At 38.9% G+C, this 16,455-nt stretch overlaps 3 protein-coding genes across 8 annotated transcripts; 2 read left to right on the top strand and 1 right to left on the bottom strand.

Annotated features, from left to right (window-relative positions):
• Positions 1-161: 161 nt before the first annotated feature.
• On the top strand, positions 162-1,051 carry LOC118426177 (probable peptide chain release factor C12orf65 homolog, mitochondrial). Its single transcript, XM_035835439.1, has 2 exons — positions 162-476; positions 833-1,051. Exons 1-2 carry the CDS (start codon positions 162-164, stop codon positions 1,049-1,051), a joined length of 534 nt encoding a protein of 177 aa, XP_035691332.1.
• Positions 1,052-2,742: 1,691 nt separating this feature from the next.
• Positions 2,743-9,873, bottom strand: LOC118426712. 3 transcript variants are annotated; one of them, XR_004832445.1, is made up of 3 exons: positions 9,755-9,797; positions 4,500-4,742; positions 2,743-3,791 (listed from the first exon to the last, which is right to left on the bottom strand). XR_004832445.1 is itself a non-coding variant. In XM_035836252.1 (3 exons), the coding sequence occupies exons 2-3, from the start codon at positions 8,102-8,104 to the stop codon at positions 6,714-6,716; spliced, it is 1,158 nt and encodes a 385-aa protein (XP_035692145.1). In that variant the 5' UTR covers positions 8,105-8,225; positions 9,755-9,873; the 3' UTR covers positions 5,893-6,713. The 3 variants fall into 3 exon arrangements, 2 of the variants coding, with proteins under 2 accessions (XP_035692145.1, XP_035692146.1); XM_035836252.1 differs by lacking the exons at positions 2,743-3,791; positions 4,500-4,742 and adding exons at positions 5,893-7,346; positions 7,580-8,225 and having other exon boundaries at positions 9,755-9,873; XM_035836253.1 differs by lacking the exons at positions 2,743-3,791; positions 4,500-4,742 and adding exons at positions 5,893-7,346; positions 7,580-8,225 and having other exon boundaries at positions 9,702-9,832.
• A 177-nt stretch (positions 9,874-10,050) lies between these two features.
• On the top strand, positions 10,051-16,308 carry LOC118425287 (nudix hydrolase 8-like). 4 transcript variants are annotated; one of them, XM_035834090.1, is made up of 8 exons: positions 10,051-10,133; positions 11,031-11,112; positions 11,544-11,614; positions 12,031-12,122; positions 12,300-12,405; positions 12,994-13,104; positions 13,440-13,642; positions 15,040-16,308. In XM_035834090.1, exons 2-8 carry the CDS (start codon positions 11,075-11,077, stop codon positions 15,205-15,207), a joined length of 789 nt encoding a protein of 262 aa, XP_035689983.1. In that variant the 5' UTR covers positions 10,051-10,133; positions 11,031-11,074; the 3' UTR covers positions 15,208-16,308. The 4 variants fall into 4 exon arrangements, with proteins under 4 accessions (XP_035689983.1, XP_035689982.1, XP_035689981.1 ...); XM_035834089.1 differs by having other exon boundaries at positions 10,051-10,079; positions 14,368-15,212; XM_035834088.1 differs by having other exon boundaries at positions 14,368-15,212.
• Positions 16,309-16,455: the final 147 nt, after the last annotated feature.

Raw genomic sequence — 16,455 nt, 5'->3', positions numbered from 1 at the left:
ATCACCCTCTTGGGTATTAGTCTCAACCATTCACCTCTGACCTGCAACATGGCTGAACAAGACTAGAAAATTGCCATCGATCGACTTTTGAGCAATTTATGTGCACTTTTCATTATATTTGGACAATTCAGTCACTTTTCATTCATGTACAACTGTTCAACATGACATCTTTGACCTTACTTGCCAAAAACCTACAGCTAACACCGCTGTTTTATGGTTGTTTACAAAGACAATTCTCGTTGCTGTCAGCTTGCAAGGCGACTTTGGTAGGACAACAACATCCACCAAGATGTTTACAACAGTATTCCATTCGCTGGACAAGCAGCAGAAAAGAACCCAAAAAGAGTTTAGTTGAACTAGTAGAGTCAGAGTTGGAAGAGAGCTTTCAGCGTGGCTGGGGACCTGGTGGACAGGCAACCAACAAGACCAACAACTGTGTACTACTGAAGCATGTCCCGACTGGCATTGTAGTGAAGGTAGACTTTTGTTCCTTTCTTTGGTTTATTCAACACAACTTGAAATTTCGCATGTCCAAGTAAAACATAACACAATTCATTTTTCAATGATCATTCCATTTTGTAATCATCAGGTTGTGGGAATCATTGGTGGGACTTTTGTGTGTTCTGGAACATATTGCTTTTAATAATAATTGTGAACACAAGTTACAAAATATTGAAATATATGTTGTTGTTTTTTTGTTTTTGCTTTTTTTTCTTGAACCACTGTATTTGATTGAAACATATGTGTACATTCATTTAATACTACAAAAAAATTGTTTGCTTGTCTCGTAAACCCTTAAAAATTTCAACAACTTTTATCCCTCTTATCACAGTGCCACCAAACCAGGTCCTTGGATGAAAACAGGAAGATAGCCAGACAGCATATGAGAGAGAAACTAGATCTACATCTGAAGGGACAGGAGAGTGAGCTGGTCAAGGAGAAGAGAGAACTCGCCATCAAAAAAAGAGAGAAACGGAAAAAGGCCAACAAGAACCTGGAGAAGAAAAGGGCCTTTAAACAGCTCCTGCAAGAATCTGATGATGAAGTGTGAAGGACATGCGCAGAAGGATGGTGATATAATGAAAATCAGTTGAGAAATGATTGTCAATGAAATGAGAAGTAAGGCACATCATGTACACAATCATAGTAGTCATTGGTATGTTTTAAAGCCTTTCAGAATTCCAGCTCATATTGCAGAGAAATGTTGTATAACAACTACTGTGATAGTGGGTCTATGTACTGCTTTGATTAGGTACTGCACTAAGAGAGATAAGAGTCAGATCAAACTTCTCCTTGCCTTTATTCTTCAAGTCATCAATCATGCCATATTAAATATAATTCTGTTTGCCAAAAAGATACTAGTCAGTCTACAAAAGACAAAGACACCTAGTTATAAATACTCTGTGAGCATTGACAATTGCATCTGCTTATGCTTAGAAATGATAACTGGCGAGATAAATAGAATGTCACAGTGAAGGCAAATTTACTCTGCAATATTTTGAGGAACAAAGATGATGTTGGTTTTACTAGAATGACCAGTAGTACAGTGTATTTACAAATTTAACTATATAAATCCACCAGGAAATTATGCTTGGCTAATGACTAGAGTTCATGTTATTCATCATGGGAATTGCAGCTTGATTGCACAGATTAACCTGATGTTTGTAAGTGCATGAGTTGTAGACATGTAAAAAAAGGAAATAAGCAAGTTGCTTGCTCTCTGCTTCCACTCTCTGCAGCAAAAATAAGAAATTGAGTAAATAAGATTCTTTCTCTTGATATACTCACCAATGTCTTGTTTCATTGTAGTATGGCACAAATGGTCAAGTGATTTGCTTTTCCTGTTGAATACATTTTTATATATTCTTGACAAGGCTTTCTATCCACTCAGGTGCTGTATGATGATAGTTAATGTCTATGTGACCAGTAGGAGGGCTGCTAGAAGTGTGACTTTGACCCTGTGTATACCAGGTTTCTCTGACCTGGATTCACCCAGATGATTCCGATTCACAAAGCCTAGTGGTATGATAGGTACAAATCTGGTTCAAGGGAGGCGGAGTAAATCAGATTCATTGAAAGTAATGGATGTTATGTATTACAAGTCAGGCTAATGTATGTGGTAAGATGGGGAGAGACTTGTGCAGTTTCCAATGACTACTGGTAATTTAGCCCCCTCTGCTGTGAAGGGTCTGTATCATCACAATTGGCATACCTTTGTCTGGAGGACAGGATGCAAATACTGGTGGAACAATTTGACTTTCACTTTGGTGGGACCTCTCAGCTCATGGCATATTGAGCTTGGCTAAGGCCAGTATGGAAATAATGTCTACTACATGTAATACCCTGAGCATGAATGAGGGGTTGTGTAGAGCTGTGTACCTAAACAAATTTTAGAATTTTAAAGTGAATTCTTCTGTCAGTTCCCTTGTGTAGTGCGAAGTGACAGACAGGCAGTCCCTTGATGTGAATGGTCACATGTGTTCTGGATTATATAGGTACAGAACCGGTACACTAGGGTTCTGGTATTGACTACCGGTATACCCTTACACAGCTCTAGGGTTGTGAATTTCTTACTCTTCAGACTATAGCCTGACTAAAATCGCGCAAGTCTCAAGTCTCTCACCTAGCAAGCAAGAGATTGTGTAAACACAGGCTACTCACATACAATGAGACAATGTGTAATCCCAAACACGCACACACACACACACACAAACATAAGCAAACAAATACTGACAATATTTGTACATGTAAATACAGTTTACTGATGTTGAGAAATGTGCCAGTATGATGTTCATACTTTTTGTCTTCAACAAGCTCTACATTTAGGACTATTCTTACATCAACAGCATTGTTGTTATGTAATACAGGCACTACAAAGTTGCACACATAGTAAAGCTACACAGTCCTTTATCAGCACCTAAGGTGTTTGGGGTAGAATCAGAAACAGTAAGAAAACTAATTTTCTTGGTCCATAAAGATGCATAACAACATTCAGTAATAGCTGAACATACATACATTTTTCCTAATGCTTAATTGGCACAACTTAATATGTATTACTGCTCTTGGATATAGTTCAATACATGTAGATATGGATAGCAAACTGCATCCCTAATAAATTCAAGTATGTTTCCAAGAAAAGCTACCGTCCCAAATTTAGCAGAATTGCCAAAGGTACTTAACATACAGACAACTCACATGTAGCATATATAAAAAGTAGGAGTCAGGGTCAGAGGAAAATTCTAGTCTGACAAGGAACATGGCATCTTGCTGTATGACAACCTAGGAATACCAATAAACTTAATGTTGTGCTACTGTGTAGTTAAATTAAAAACATGATTATTGAAGTTATAGGTTCTACAGGTACGTACCGACCCTACACATAAAACTAAGGTTGGTACAACGTCCTTCCCTAATGATAGGGTCACAATTTCCAACTGAGGCCTAGCCGGAAAAAAAGTGTATACAAATTATGGTCATGACAATCAGTTCATGTTTTATATCACACTTCTTGTTCCTGCAAACTGCACGACCAAGCCTCAGTTTGAAAATGTGACCCTACCATAAGCTGGCACTCGGAACATCTAAGTCCCTGAACTTTTCTAGTGAACATCACTAAATACAGTTCAAAAACATATCAAAAGTATACCATTGGTACAAAGTGAATGTTTGCATGGCTAGTGCTAGCAATGTACTAGCGAGTCCTGTTCAGTTCTGTTTAGTCCGTCATGACCGTTGACTGCGCTCCATTTCCATGCGACACTCTCGTACCAACGCCCTCGCGTGAATAATTGCTGCGGGAGGAAGACGGGGAGAGAAAAATAAATAGGAGAAAAATTTCTTTGGCAGTTTTGTGTGTATTTTTTGGCTTTCTTTCATATCTTCTTTGGCACTGTTGTATCTCTTAGGATCTTGCACTGCGCTCAGTTTCCATGAGACACTCGCGGACCAGGGCCCGAGCATGGATAATACCTGCACAGACAGAAAACACAACAGGAGTTGCCACCCTCGCCCGCTCCACAGGCATATGGCACACACCACACAAGTTAGCTCCGAAAACAACTCAGGCCAAACAAGGAATTGAGAGCTTGTCATGGGTAAGAAAAGAAAAGAAAGAAAAGAGTTTTTCCTTCAATCTAACCCTGCATAAAGCTTATCCCAGGTCCCATTGCATGCTGGGTGTATGGGTAGCTGAGGCAACAATGTAAGTACTAATTAAGTAATCCATGCATGCATTAAAAATGATTAATGTGTCCAATCGTATGATGATTTAGTACAGACACAATACCCGGTATCTCCTAGCATGTAATGGAGTTCATGACTTGTTACAGCAATGTAGACTGTTAATAGGATAAGTGACACTAGGAAATGTTATATACAAAGACAATGATTAAGGTTAATGTCAAATGCATCTCACAACTACAACAACACATTAGTAAGTGCAGATGATAAAGAAGTGAAGACAACAACATCTAAAAAGGGGAACCATTTATTGCACCCACCTCGCTTTAGTCTCTCTGTGGAGCTTTTACTACCAGCATAGGTGGGTCGTATGTCCTTCCCCAAGTCCTCTATAACAGCAAGTAGCTCTGCATACTTGCTCTGAGGCACAGGACCCCCGCGGCCCAACAGATGAGCGCCTGGTATGAGTCCTCCCAAGGCGGGCAGTGACGAGGGGTTAACGTGTCCAGCGGGTGATGCCATGATTAGTTGGTGTTGAACGGGGAAGTAGGTGTTGGATGTTCCTGGAATTAAAGACAACAGGTTCAAATTTCCTATGTTCTTCTCTCAAGGGGAGAGCCAGAGAGTAAACTGGTTTTGCTTGTTCCGTGGTGTTTGGTCTTTGCTAATACCCAGCTTAAGATGAACTTGAGATAAATCTAATTTTTTTTTTAAAGTACTCCCCGAACTAAGGATTCCATAAATCATTATGGGAAATAAATGGTGATGCGCCTTCAATGATTCATGTTTGTCATGTTTATTTTTATTTTTTAAGTTTTTAAGTTTTTAGTTTTTAAGTTTTATTTTTTGGCAAGTATGGACTGGAACAAATCATTTGAGTCTTAGTTACAGAGAAACCTGCACCATAAAGGGATTGTTTGTAGCCTTAATTATGGCATTAATTACATGTGTCCCCCTCACCCCCCTCTGAACTGTCAACAAATAGTCCATTCCAATTCATACATTGTAAGGAATGTGCTGTCATGCTGCTACATATACACAAGCCTGTTTTCTAGTTGCTTAACCCAAACACAGGCGGAGTACATTAATTGAGATGGGATAGCTAGGGTCCATTCGTGTTCATCTTGTCTAAATAACCATTGGTAAAATCAGGCTCACTTGTTACAATTTACACTGCACTTCGAAGTGTTTATATGGTTCACAGCCTATGCAGGGAGTTTATAGAATAATTCTTCAATTAGCGACTCTTGAAACATGAGTTTTCCAGAGTCACTGATTGAAGAATTACTCTATAAACTTACTCATGTGACTGATAAACCTCTTCAATGATATCCAAGAAGGCCTACTCAGTCAAATAACCTGGCACCGTAAGCTCCTCTGGCAGTCTTTTAGCTAGGATTTTATTATAGAGGGTCCAAAATTACTGTCAGAGAGGTCACAGTAGATGACTGAGACCACAGATGACCTAGTGGCATCCCTGGTCAAACAGAATTTCTTGCTTGTCAGAGGATCTGCTCCCCAGTGTAACAGTAAAGGCGTCTAGTGCGTCCAACATTGTGCTATTTTAAGAAAAGACCGTCCAGATGATGCAATGACGCATGCATGGCTAAAAGCCTGTCCTCTGGAGATCTATCTATTATAAGAAGTTCAGTCCCTGCATAAGGCATCCCTCAGATGAAGGAACTAGAACTGATGCAGCCAGAGTCATTACTGGTGTAAGATGAACTACTGTATTCATAAGGTATTAGTCAGATCAGGGGTTGGGGGTTATCAATGACTATAATAGTTATTAGTACATGAAATGTTGTATGGTTAAAGAATATTTTTATCATTCTCACTAGTTTGACTTGTAACTTAGTCCGTCAATCAACTTTCTATGTTACATAGCACAAAAGTCAATTTACATTAGCAATTAACATTATCAGAAACCTATTGCATTGGCTTTGTAGACATCGCATATTGAGGTTTCATATCAAATAGTAATGATACAAAAGCTGACATTCATAAACAGTCATTGCAGTGGGGATTTATTCATACTCTTGTTAGAAATGATAATACAACATATATAAGTCATGCCATTGAAATACCTACAGATGCATTTGCACATCTAGGCTTGCTAAAAGGCATAAGAACACTAACTTTACCCCAAGTTGAGCGTTACAAATGGAAGCACCAAAGACACAATCTTAATCTAGGGGCAAATTAACTAATACAGCAATTCACTATTATCCTATCTAACTCGTAAAAAAAAACAGTTACACTGTATCAAATTGTCTTTGCATCATTGTAAAAAGCGAAGTTAAAATGTCTAACATCATGATGTTTAAAAACATTGTTGACGGTTATTTGTACATTTAGTTCATCAGCTGTTTAATCTTGCTCTTGTGCAAAATACTGTATTGCAATATTAGTATATCTACCATCAAGCTTTTTATTGTAAAATTCAATGTACATTCAACTGACTCGACCTTTAGTTCAACTTCTATTTAATTCAACATAAGACTATGAGTATGACAAACTAATACAGCACTAAGTCAACTCGTATCTTGTAAGTTGTATCTCGTATCAAAGTTACGAAGAAGGTTGTTAATGAACCCGCTGACGTCCTGCGAAACGTCGGAATTGTCGAAGGTAGACGTGGCAGGAGGGGCGGATCTAGGCCTTGTCTGTTCTTGAACTTGAGACTGAGGAACAGGACTCTGGGAGTTCACGTGATGAACCTGCTGCTGTTGCCGCTCCTGATTGGTGGAAGCCCAGACAGGGGTCAGGTTTGGAACCTGTGACGGCCATTCTCTCGCAGCGTCGTTCTCCGCTATCGCACGGAAGAGGACTTCCGTGATCTCCCTCTGGGTCTGCCTCCACACGTCGTGTTCCAAGCCGACCAGGCTCGCACGTACCCACTCCGAGAACGCCAGCCTCTCCTGGTCGCCCTGTGGTTGGAGACGGCTGATGAGATGGTTTTGCATTGTCATTACATGGTTGGTCAGGCCCTCGAGGGTGCTCCTGTCCTGCTCACCTGGCCTTCTTAGTTCTGGAATCTTAGGGACTGTAGACGTGGATGTACTGCTGACTGGTGCTTCTGTAGTATCGGAGACAGCTTCAGTCTTAATGGAGATGACAGAGTCAAAAGAACCTTGTCCAGTTGTATGGGCAGATCTCTGAGTGATCTGAAATGATACAATTTTGATAAGTCACCAGAGTTTAGAGTTGGATCAAATTGCATTTCTAGCAGCCCTCCCATTGGTCAGAACCATAGAGCCTTAGACAGACAGAGCTTGCATTATACAGACTTATTATTGATGTAGATAAAAACATTAAACTGACAATGATACGATATGCATACTTGTAACAATTTGAAATGTGGAAAGAATACGCATGCAAACAAGATGAAAATACTCACGCCCTTTATTGGCCGCCTGTGCACAGCTTCAATGTGCTTTCTGAGAAAGGATAAGTTCTCTATCACCCACGTGTCCCTGTCTGTTAGATCTTCACTGGTTTTCATGGCCTTATTCCTCAGAAGCCTGGCCATCCTCGTTCTCATACTCCGATACCAGGTTTTTAAATGTTCCACACTTTTCCCCATGTCTGATGCTTTCTGTCGCCACAGGGCCTCCTTCCTCTGGATGTTTTTATACTCCATCATCCTCCTGTTGTAAAACTCTGGGTGCTGCTTTAGCCACTGCAACATGACCTCCTCTTCTTCTTCAGACAACGTTGCCACAGTCTTGTCCTTCCTCTTCTTCTTGTTCAGGCCAGTGACATCGGAGACCTCAGAGTCACTGGATTCCTCAGGAGCATGGGCAAGGATAGGACTAGGAGTAGCTGCTGGAGGATTTATTTTGACCCACTTCTTTGGAGGCATGGTGTAGATCTTGTTTTGCAGCCTGTTCATCAGCAATTGAGGGTCTGCAACTTTTTGCATTAACCACTTCTATGCTTCAGGTTGCACAAGCAGCCAGTTTCATAAATGTCTTGCTGATCTTTCAATGGTCCTTCAGCAATTTCTCATGCGGAGCACAGTCTCTCACCAATCACCGTTGGGGCTGAAAATTCACCAAAAACGTTGTGTTCATTGAGGAATGTTTGACTTGGACAGATCGTCTGGTGAGACCGTTGAGTGCCCGTTGAGAATGAGAGATCGCTGAGTGACTCATTGAAAGACTGCTACATTCACAGACTGCTGCCTGAGAGGCTGTTTTGAGGAACCTCAAAACCTTCCAAACTGAGGGCAACCATTCATTCATACTTTTCATAACATGCACTGCATTCACTGAGAGATCAATGAATCACTGGATGATAGATATCATTGAGCACTCAAGTTTTAAAGATTGTTGAGACTGAGAGATTTGTCAAATTTTTGGATGGTCTCTCAACGGTCTCCCCTCTGTAGAAAGGTCATGTATTTAGGAAAAAGAGACACCAAACATTCAGCTTTACCCCATACAGGATAGCCTTAAATGCTGCATACTTCTAGTTGTTCTATGTTATTACAACCAAAAATGAGCCTGAGATTTTTTTTTGTAAGTACATTCCCTGGGGATTTACATGTGTAGTGTCTGCAGAACATATCAACATGGTAGTAAGACCTGGCAAAGCTACTTTGCCTCATGATTCAAACAAATGCCAGCCAGATTTTTAGATCAGTAGGAGGTTGACAAATTTCAAAATCGCCTTTAAGTTTAAATAGCGTTTACCTATTTTTTGCCCTGTCACAAATTGGAATGGGCTCGGCGTTTCACTATTGTTATCGTCATCTTTGCTGGATAGTTTTTAAGAACATTTGTAGATAGATGTGCAAAAGTTAGATGTGACAGGTCCTTTGAAGTGTAATATAACCAGCAGCGCTGCAGCACCACATGCCTGCGAAGCTGGTGAGTTAAGCCTGAAGGGCTGTTATACTTGCTATATAGATACAGATATTGCCTCTTTTGCCTTTTTGATGCACAGCTGACATCACAACGAGCTGAAGTACCTCACATTCTTCATTTGATTCTACAGTAAAATCTTTTTTTTTTTTAACATAAATCATACCTAGACTAGAGTCACTAGAATAGAGTAAAAACTACAGTAGTTTGAGAAAGATTACATTAGCTGTTAACTCAGTAAAATCAAACTGAGGTAGGTTCTGCTACCAATCTGTACACAAAACCTCTCATGCATAAATTAGTAGTTACATATCCATACCAAATAAACATGCTAATTATATAATAAAAATCAAAGCAGTCAGGCTCTATGCAAAACAGTGCAGTAGATTCGGGATGAATACTAGAAGTAAATCATGAAGTTGTTTCACAAACTTTAGAGGGAAAGAACAAAGCGTTCGGCGATGCTCTATTTCAGGAAATTCATTTTCAGGAAAAAAACAAATCAGAAATGTATAGAACGTCCAAGACAAAGGAGGTATAGCGGAGGACTGTAAATTTTCTTTAGTCAGAAAACCAACTCAAATCCTACGCAGTTAGTTCAATTTAGTCCCTCACACTAAAATCCAAACCATGCACTGCATCACAGAGACTCACCTGGAACCTGAGTTGGACTCAGGTTGTCCATTTTTAAATGATAAAACACTCACCAAATACGACAAAAAATGCTACACTTTTTCACCGGCAACAAAGATGGTGGCTGCAAAATTATGTATCCCAGATTGCACCACGGTAAGAATCGGACAGATCAATCCAAAAATGATTATGGGGTTACGAATAAAGATCAAAAGAATATTGAATAGGCAGGTCTTTTTTACAGTCAACAAAATAGTTTTGAAAAAAACAAAGTTATATAGTTACATAATCATTTGTCATTATATTGCACAAAAATTTACTTATATTTATAAATTTAAATCATAGTTCCCCTTTGTTTGAAATAGAATCTACCAATACACTTCCGGATCCGTTTCCCAGGTGAGTTGCCTGCCTCTGACTTTCCAACCGTACCCGGATTTTCCGTTCTACAAGGTACAGTTGTGCCCTGCATGTAAATCACTTGCCACCTGAAAATCTAACAACGGAGCTTGTTATTAGCTAGAATAGATAAATAACGAAATTTTTAACCATGTGTGCCGTTTGACTCTTTAAGTCAACATTAGTGAATGATTAACTCCCACAAATAGAGATGGCCATGCGTTGTGAGGGTTATAAAACTGCATGAGTCAGGGCCTGTGTCTCGAGGTCCGGAGGTAGTGGGTTTCTGATCTGAATCAATTTCCGGTTTACACATGATTGCTTACCCCCACTGCCGACTTTGACCTCTTTTGTCTGTCCCAACAGTTATCTAATTCACATTTACCATGTACATAAGTACAATATAATACACAAAGTCTAATGCAGTTCGAAATAAATAAACAAACATAACTGTTGCATGTTACTACTACTGTACTAGCAGAGATAGTAACGTTAGCTATATGCTATGCTGAAAAAATAGGCAAACTATAAAAAAATATGCCTCAAACCAAGGACGTTATATCAGATATAACGTCCTTGCTCAAACCAAGGACGTCCTTGCTCAAACTAATCAAATTGTGGTTGAAATCTTTCACAGGAGCCAATATCAACAGTGCACTTCGGCACATTTGGCAGTTCGGTTATGGTATCTACTAGTATATAACCCTTAGAATAACTACGTTTTGTTTCGATCTAGTTACCAAAGTTTGTACAAGGAGGTTAATGTTATATACACATGTATATATGTCTATATAACCACCTTGGTTTGTACTAGTAGTAGTACTCATTGATCTTGTTGGTCATCAAGTTTGCCTTTATAACTTTGTACATGTTAAATGTAACAGGGCAACAAAATAAAAGCAAAATATGTATTAACTGTTGTTTATTGAATATTTGATTTCATCATTTCAGGTCATTTCAACTGTCAATGAATAAAGCTCACAATAGATTCAGAGATGGCAGAAGATAGCCAACTTCTCTGTAGGAAGGATAGGTGAGTATTTACTATTTACTGCATCATTAAATTATATCTTATACAGGCTGTCTTCATTTATATTCCATTTTTTTGCATCCTGCTCATTGCTTGGAAGTCCATATTATCAATTTTCATTCTGACATTTTATGTTGACATTTTTGTTTATTTAGATTTAAAGCTCATGAGCTGGTGTTTTAGTTATCTAAAAGGAAATGTCATAAACTCAGGCTTAGACATCGATATGATTGGGTTGTAATTTTCAGATGTACTGTACCCACTTATCATACAATTGTATTAGCTTTTTGACCCCCATATGTAACTTATATGGTTACAAATAGATTTAAAAATCACTTTTTTTAGCCAACGTCATACAAGTCATAAATTGTACCTATGATCATCATGGGTAGGCAGATGAATTTCTAACTCTGCTGCAAATTGTTTTTCCACAGATATGGCGGGGTGATTGTTGAAACCATAAAGCAAGAGTGCAGTGCAGAAGAATTCAAAAACAAGTTAGAAGGTGTGTAGAATTCCCTTCACTAGTCAGAAACACAGCTACTGGTAGTATGAGGAGATGAGGCCTGTTGTAGTTATATTAACTGTACCTGCTCTATGGAGAATATGTTCAGAACAGAAGAGAGCCATGCTTGAAATCAGCGTAACAACATGATGATATATCAATCATATACTGTCAAATGTATTTGAGTTTGCAGGGATTTAATTTCGTGGTAATGTGAAAATAGAGTTTTTGCAGTGGTTTTAAGTTCTCGGTAGTGCCCATATAGACTGCAGTCTCATACTATAATAGAAAAATGTTTGCGGCAGTTTTTAAGTTTGCAGTGTTGTCGTTACTGCAAAAACCGCGGACATAAAACCACTGCGAACATTTCTGCATTTACAGTAACCTGCTGACCTAGCCTGAATTTCTGTCCTCAGCTGACTTGATGAAATGGCAGGAGAATGGAGTCCGAGGTGTCTGGATAAAGATTAGTCTGAAGGATGCTGAAATTGTCCCTATTGCTGCTCAGGTCAGTCTTTTTTCCTCTCATTTTAATGCAAAGCAAACCGTTACTGATTAAGCTTGAAAAGTTTTTTTTTTTATATAGTATTAAAGTTTGCCTCATCACAAGGACTATGATATCAGTGCAAAAGGGCTGCATTTATTTCCATGTCACCAAAATTGTATGCAATCTTTCCCTTTACAGAATGGGTTTGAATTCCACCATGCCCACAAAGATTATGTCATGATGATCAGGTGGCTGCCTACAGACGAACCTAACATGATCCCAGGGTATGCAGCACACTATGTCGGTAGGTAGGCTTCTCAACAGTAACCTAGAAAAACGTAATGCTCCTAACATCCGACTGCTTTGAGATATACTAGTAAATCCCTAGTACATGTATTACTGATTGAAAAACTTAATCTCCAAGCAGATCCTATAACAGATAGCATAAGATAGTATCAAAAGCTGGCAGAAGAGTGAAGCCGGACTAGGAGCATTTATGCTTTGGTTCCAATCTGACTCCCTTTGGCCAGCTTTGATGCTTTCTTATGACACCGTAGGATCTGCTTGGAGATTTTGAAAAACTACCTCATTTGCTTTTACACAATTCTTTTACCATTTAAATGACAGTTCTCATTTGCAAATGTTTGGTAGTCTTTTTGCTACTGTAACATTCCTCAGGGAAATAATGTCTTGAGCTTTTACATGTAACATTGTTTTGGAGTGCAAAACTGACCACAGTGCCACCTAGGTACAAGAAGCTGATCCTGTCATTATTCGCGGCCTTTAGAAAGGTAGCTGATAAGGACTACCAAAAGGTTGTGGTAGGGAATGTTGTTGATGCCCTTAGATGTATATGTACCTACCTGATGAAACTATTCATACTCAAACACAGGTGTTGCAGGATTTGTGGTGAACGATCAGAATGAGGTTCTTGTGATCCAGGAGAAGTATACCCACTCCATGCAGGCCCATTGGAAACTGCCAGGTGGCCTCGCTGAACCAGGTGATTGATAAAGCAATCAGAACAAGGTTTTAACCAGTCCTTGATCAGAGCTGGACAAAGCACTCAAGGGATGTAAAAGGATAGACATGTAAGGTCATCTAAGTGCACAAATCAGCTTATCATTAATAGATATCATAACCTTAAACCTTTTAACATTTCCACGGTGCAACTGGGCAACATGCTATGTACAGTATTTTGAAGCCCCTAGATGTTCAAGCCATTCTTGATAAGTCATCAAGAATTTATCAAAGAAGCTAATGTGGTTGCACAATATCCCATATCATTATGAAAGTTGATATTGAGTTGACATGACATTGGTTCCATTATTTCCACAGGAGAGGACCTTGCAGATACAGCCAGAAGAGAGGTCCTGGAGGAGACAGGAGTTGACGCAGAGTTCCTGTCTCTTCTCTGTTTTCGACACCAGCATAATTTCTCCTTCGGCTGCTCTGACATGTACTTTGTCTGCCACATGAAGCCCAAGAATGTAGACATCACTATATGTGAGCAGGAAGTATCAAAGTGTCAGTGGATGCCAGTAAGTATCAATTTGGGTATCATACTGATGTTTCTTGCAAGCTCTCACCAAAGTTTCTTGAATTCTGCTAGTGCTAACGATGAAGATAATCACTACAGAGCAATCACCTTTTTTACTACATTTTGTAAAACTGTCAAAAGATATGTGTGGAGCAGACTAATACTAAAGCTAACATCTTTTGCACTAAAGTCACCCCATAGCCACAAACTTCTCATTTTTTCACGCAGACCAGTTTCACTGATGCAACTTCTTGTGAATTGGTGGTTCTTTCTCAAATGAGCGCTGAGTGCACAATGTTTGCAGTTGCATATCATTCCATGCCAGATTTAGAGCCAAAACCACTGAAGAAGCCACATTAATATAGGATAAACTTGTCTGTGTGAGTGGCTGAGTAAGTGTGGGAAATATACAGCCGAGTCTGCCGTCTTACTAAGGGATGACAGTTATGCTAAAGATGTTGGTTTGCTAGATTTGTCTTCTGTAGGATTTCTCTTATGATTAGCTTAAATGATAGCCAAAAATTGTTTCCATTTTGTTGTATGGCAGACAAGGTTAGCCTGTCTGACATAAAAGGTCCATGTTAGGCTAAATCATACCAGGAGGTGAGTATGGGTTTCCTAAAGTTTAGACATCTAAGTCTGCTCTCCTTCACATAACCTTGTTAAAACAATAAGGCTCATGATGCATGTATCTATTGTGCCTCCCCCAAATACACCGATTTCCAGATTAGCGAGTTCTTCAGCCACCCTGACGTCAGCGAACAGCACCGCTTCTTCCTTTCCTGTTACCAGGACGGCGACGCACATTCCTGGAACACCTCTATTGCTCCTAAGAGGGTTATTTCATACTGGAAGAACTCACATGACCTTGTTTATAGCATCAGTAGAAGGAGACCAACATGTAGCAGTTTCTCATTTTAACCCTGCTTCTCACTACCTTTACCACTGTGAAAACAAACTTGGTACCAAATGGGTAACCTCAAGAGAAAAAGGGTTAATCTACTGTATGGTATTCTGTTCAAAGGAAGCAGTCATGAGACTTTGGTCAAAAAGATCAAGATATTTAGCTTGATATCCTAACTATTCTAGCTCCATTTTGCTCCCCTGATGCTTCAATGCAAGGCCCTCATGCTTTTCATTAGTTGGATATTAAAAATTTCTCGGAAGCAATTGTTACATAAATAGAATCAAACTTCTGAAAGCCTGTGACTCAAAGCAAATCAGAGCTGTCCCTTATGCTTTAGGAATATTTGATTTGGATCCTCTATAATAAACAATGCCAGACTATTCAGCCAGAGAAACATTCAGAGGAGTGAAGTAGAGCTAACATAGGATAAGATGCCAATCATAGGTGACCAGCCATAGTTGATTTGACCAATATCATTGGTGTTTTTCCAGTTTGAGGAATACTTGAGTCATCCCTCCTTGACTGAAACTAACCGCTTCATCGCACAGACATTCAAGTCTACAGTTCTGCAGGGGTCCTCCAGGATAGCAACCACAGATGTACCATCAATTAGAACAGGAAAAAGTTACTTATTGTACAGTATTCATAATTGTCCATAATAGATTATTTGTTATTTGGCATCATGTGCCTGGTGTCCCTATTTGCATTTCAGTAAAATCATCGCTCAAGCTTTTTCAGACATTTAGAGATCTTCTGATATGATAAGAAAGACTTTCATGTTTGTATAAATGTAAATGTCTACAGCTCAAAGAATGGAATATGAGAAAAGTACTTGAAAAGTTGCAGATAAAACTGAAAAATGCCGTTTGTATGTAACCTATGATCCACTGAAGTGCAAATAGGGAAACCAACATGGCAGTCTGTGCTTGTTTGCTTCATTCATATAGAAAAAATGAAAACGTCCTAGTAGACATGATGTCATTGTGAGAACATTGTCTGGGAAGTATTGAGAACTGATATTGCCTTGTTTATTTGGTTCACATTTTTTAAACCTATTTGTTTTACTGGTACCGAAAGAGAGTCTTTGATAAAATTTGTACTCAGGGAAGACAAATCCCACTATTAAAGATGAAATTTACTATGCAATGATTAATGGGGGGGGGGGTGATATTGCCCCATGTCTACTTTTGTACTCCCAAGACAGATATTTGAAAAGAAAATTGGTGACTTGGATAAAGTATTAATAGTTTGCTGCTAATGACAATTGAATACTGTTGTTTAAAAGAATGTCAAAAACATTATCTAGCAGTACAGTCAGTGTGTCATATCAGATATTGCAGTATGTGTTTGTATGTGTTGCACTATTCATAGACAACTTATATGACTGCTGAACTTCTAAATCTATGTTGACATATTATAGCTCAATCAAATGGCAGAAATATGATTTGAATTCAAAATATAGATATGTAATTATGCTACATACAATTAAGGTGACAGTTTGTGATGTTTTCTTTTTGAAAATTTTTTAAAAGTCTTTTGTCAAAATGTTTTGACAGATACTTGACCTTGTATATACATTGAAGATACTACTCAACGTAACCTAGCATGTAACATTACATCCATCTCAGGTATTAAAAGTCTATTTAAGACTTAGAGTTTCTGGTTTATAAGGTACAACTTCTTTAAAGGAATTGTACACACTTGACTAAATGGATGAACATTTTTCTTTAACCACTTGTAATAAAGGAGGAGACAAATAACCCAGCCTCTGAACATGCTTTTGTCCCATGCCATGGTTACACATGTACTTTAATAGACTTTACATACAGTGGGAACAGTAATTCCACCTACAGCTGCCTGCTCCATTCATTTTCTGTCAATATCTGGGAAAAAGAAATTAAAATGGC

This window comes from Branchiostoma floridae, chromosome 11 (assembly GCF_000003815.2).
Source record: "Branchiostoma floridae strain S238N-H82 chromosome 11, Bfl_VNyyK, whole genome shotgun sequence".
NCBI classification, from domain to species: Eukaryota; Metazoa; Chordata; class Leptocardii; order Amphioxiformes; family Branchiostomatidae; genus Branchiostoma; species Branchiostoma floridae.
Note: the sequence above shows the minus strand (reverse complement) of the source record. Positions and strands in the feature narration are given on the sequence as shown.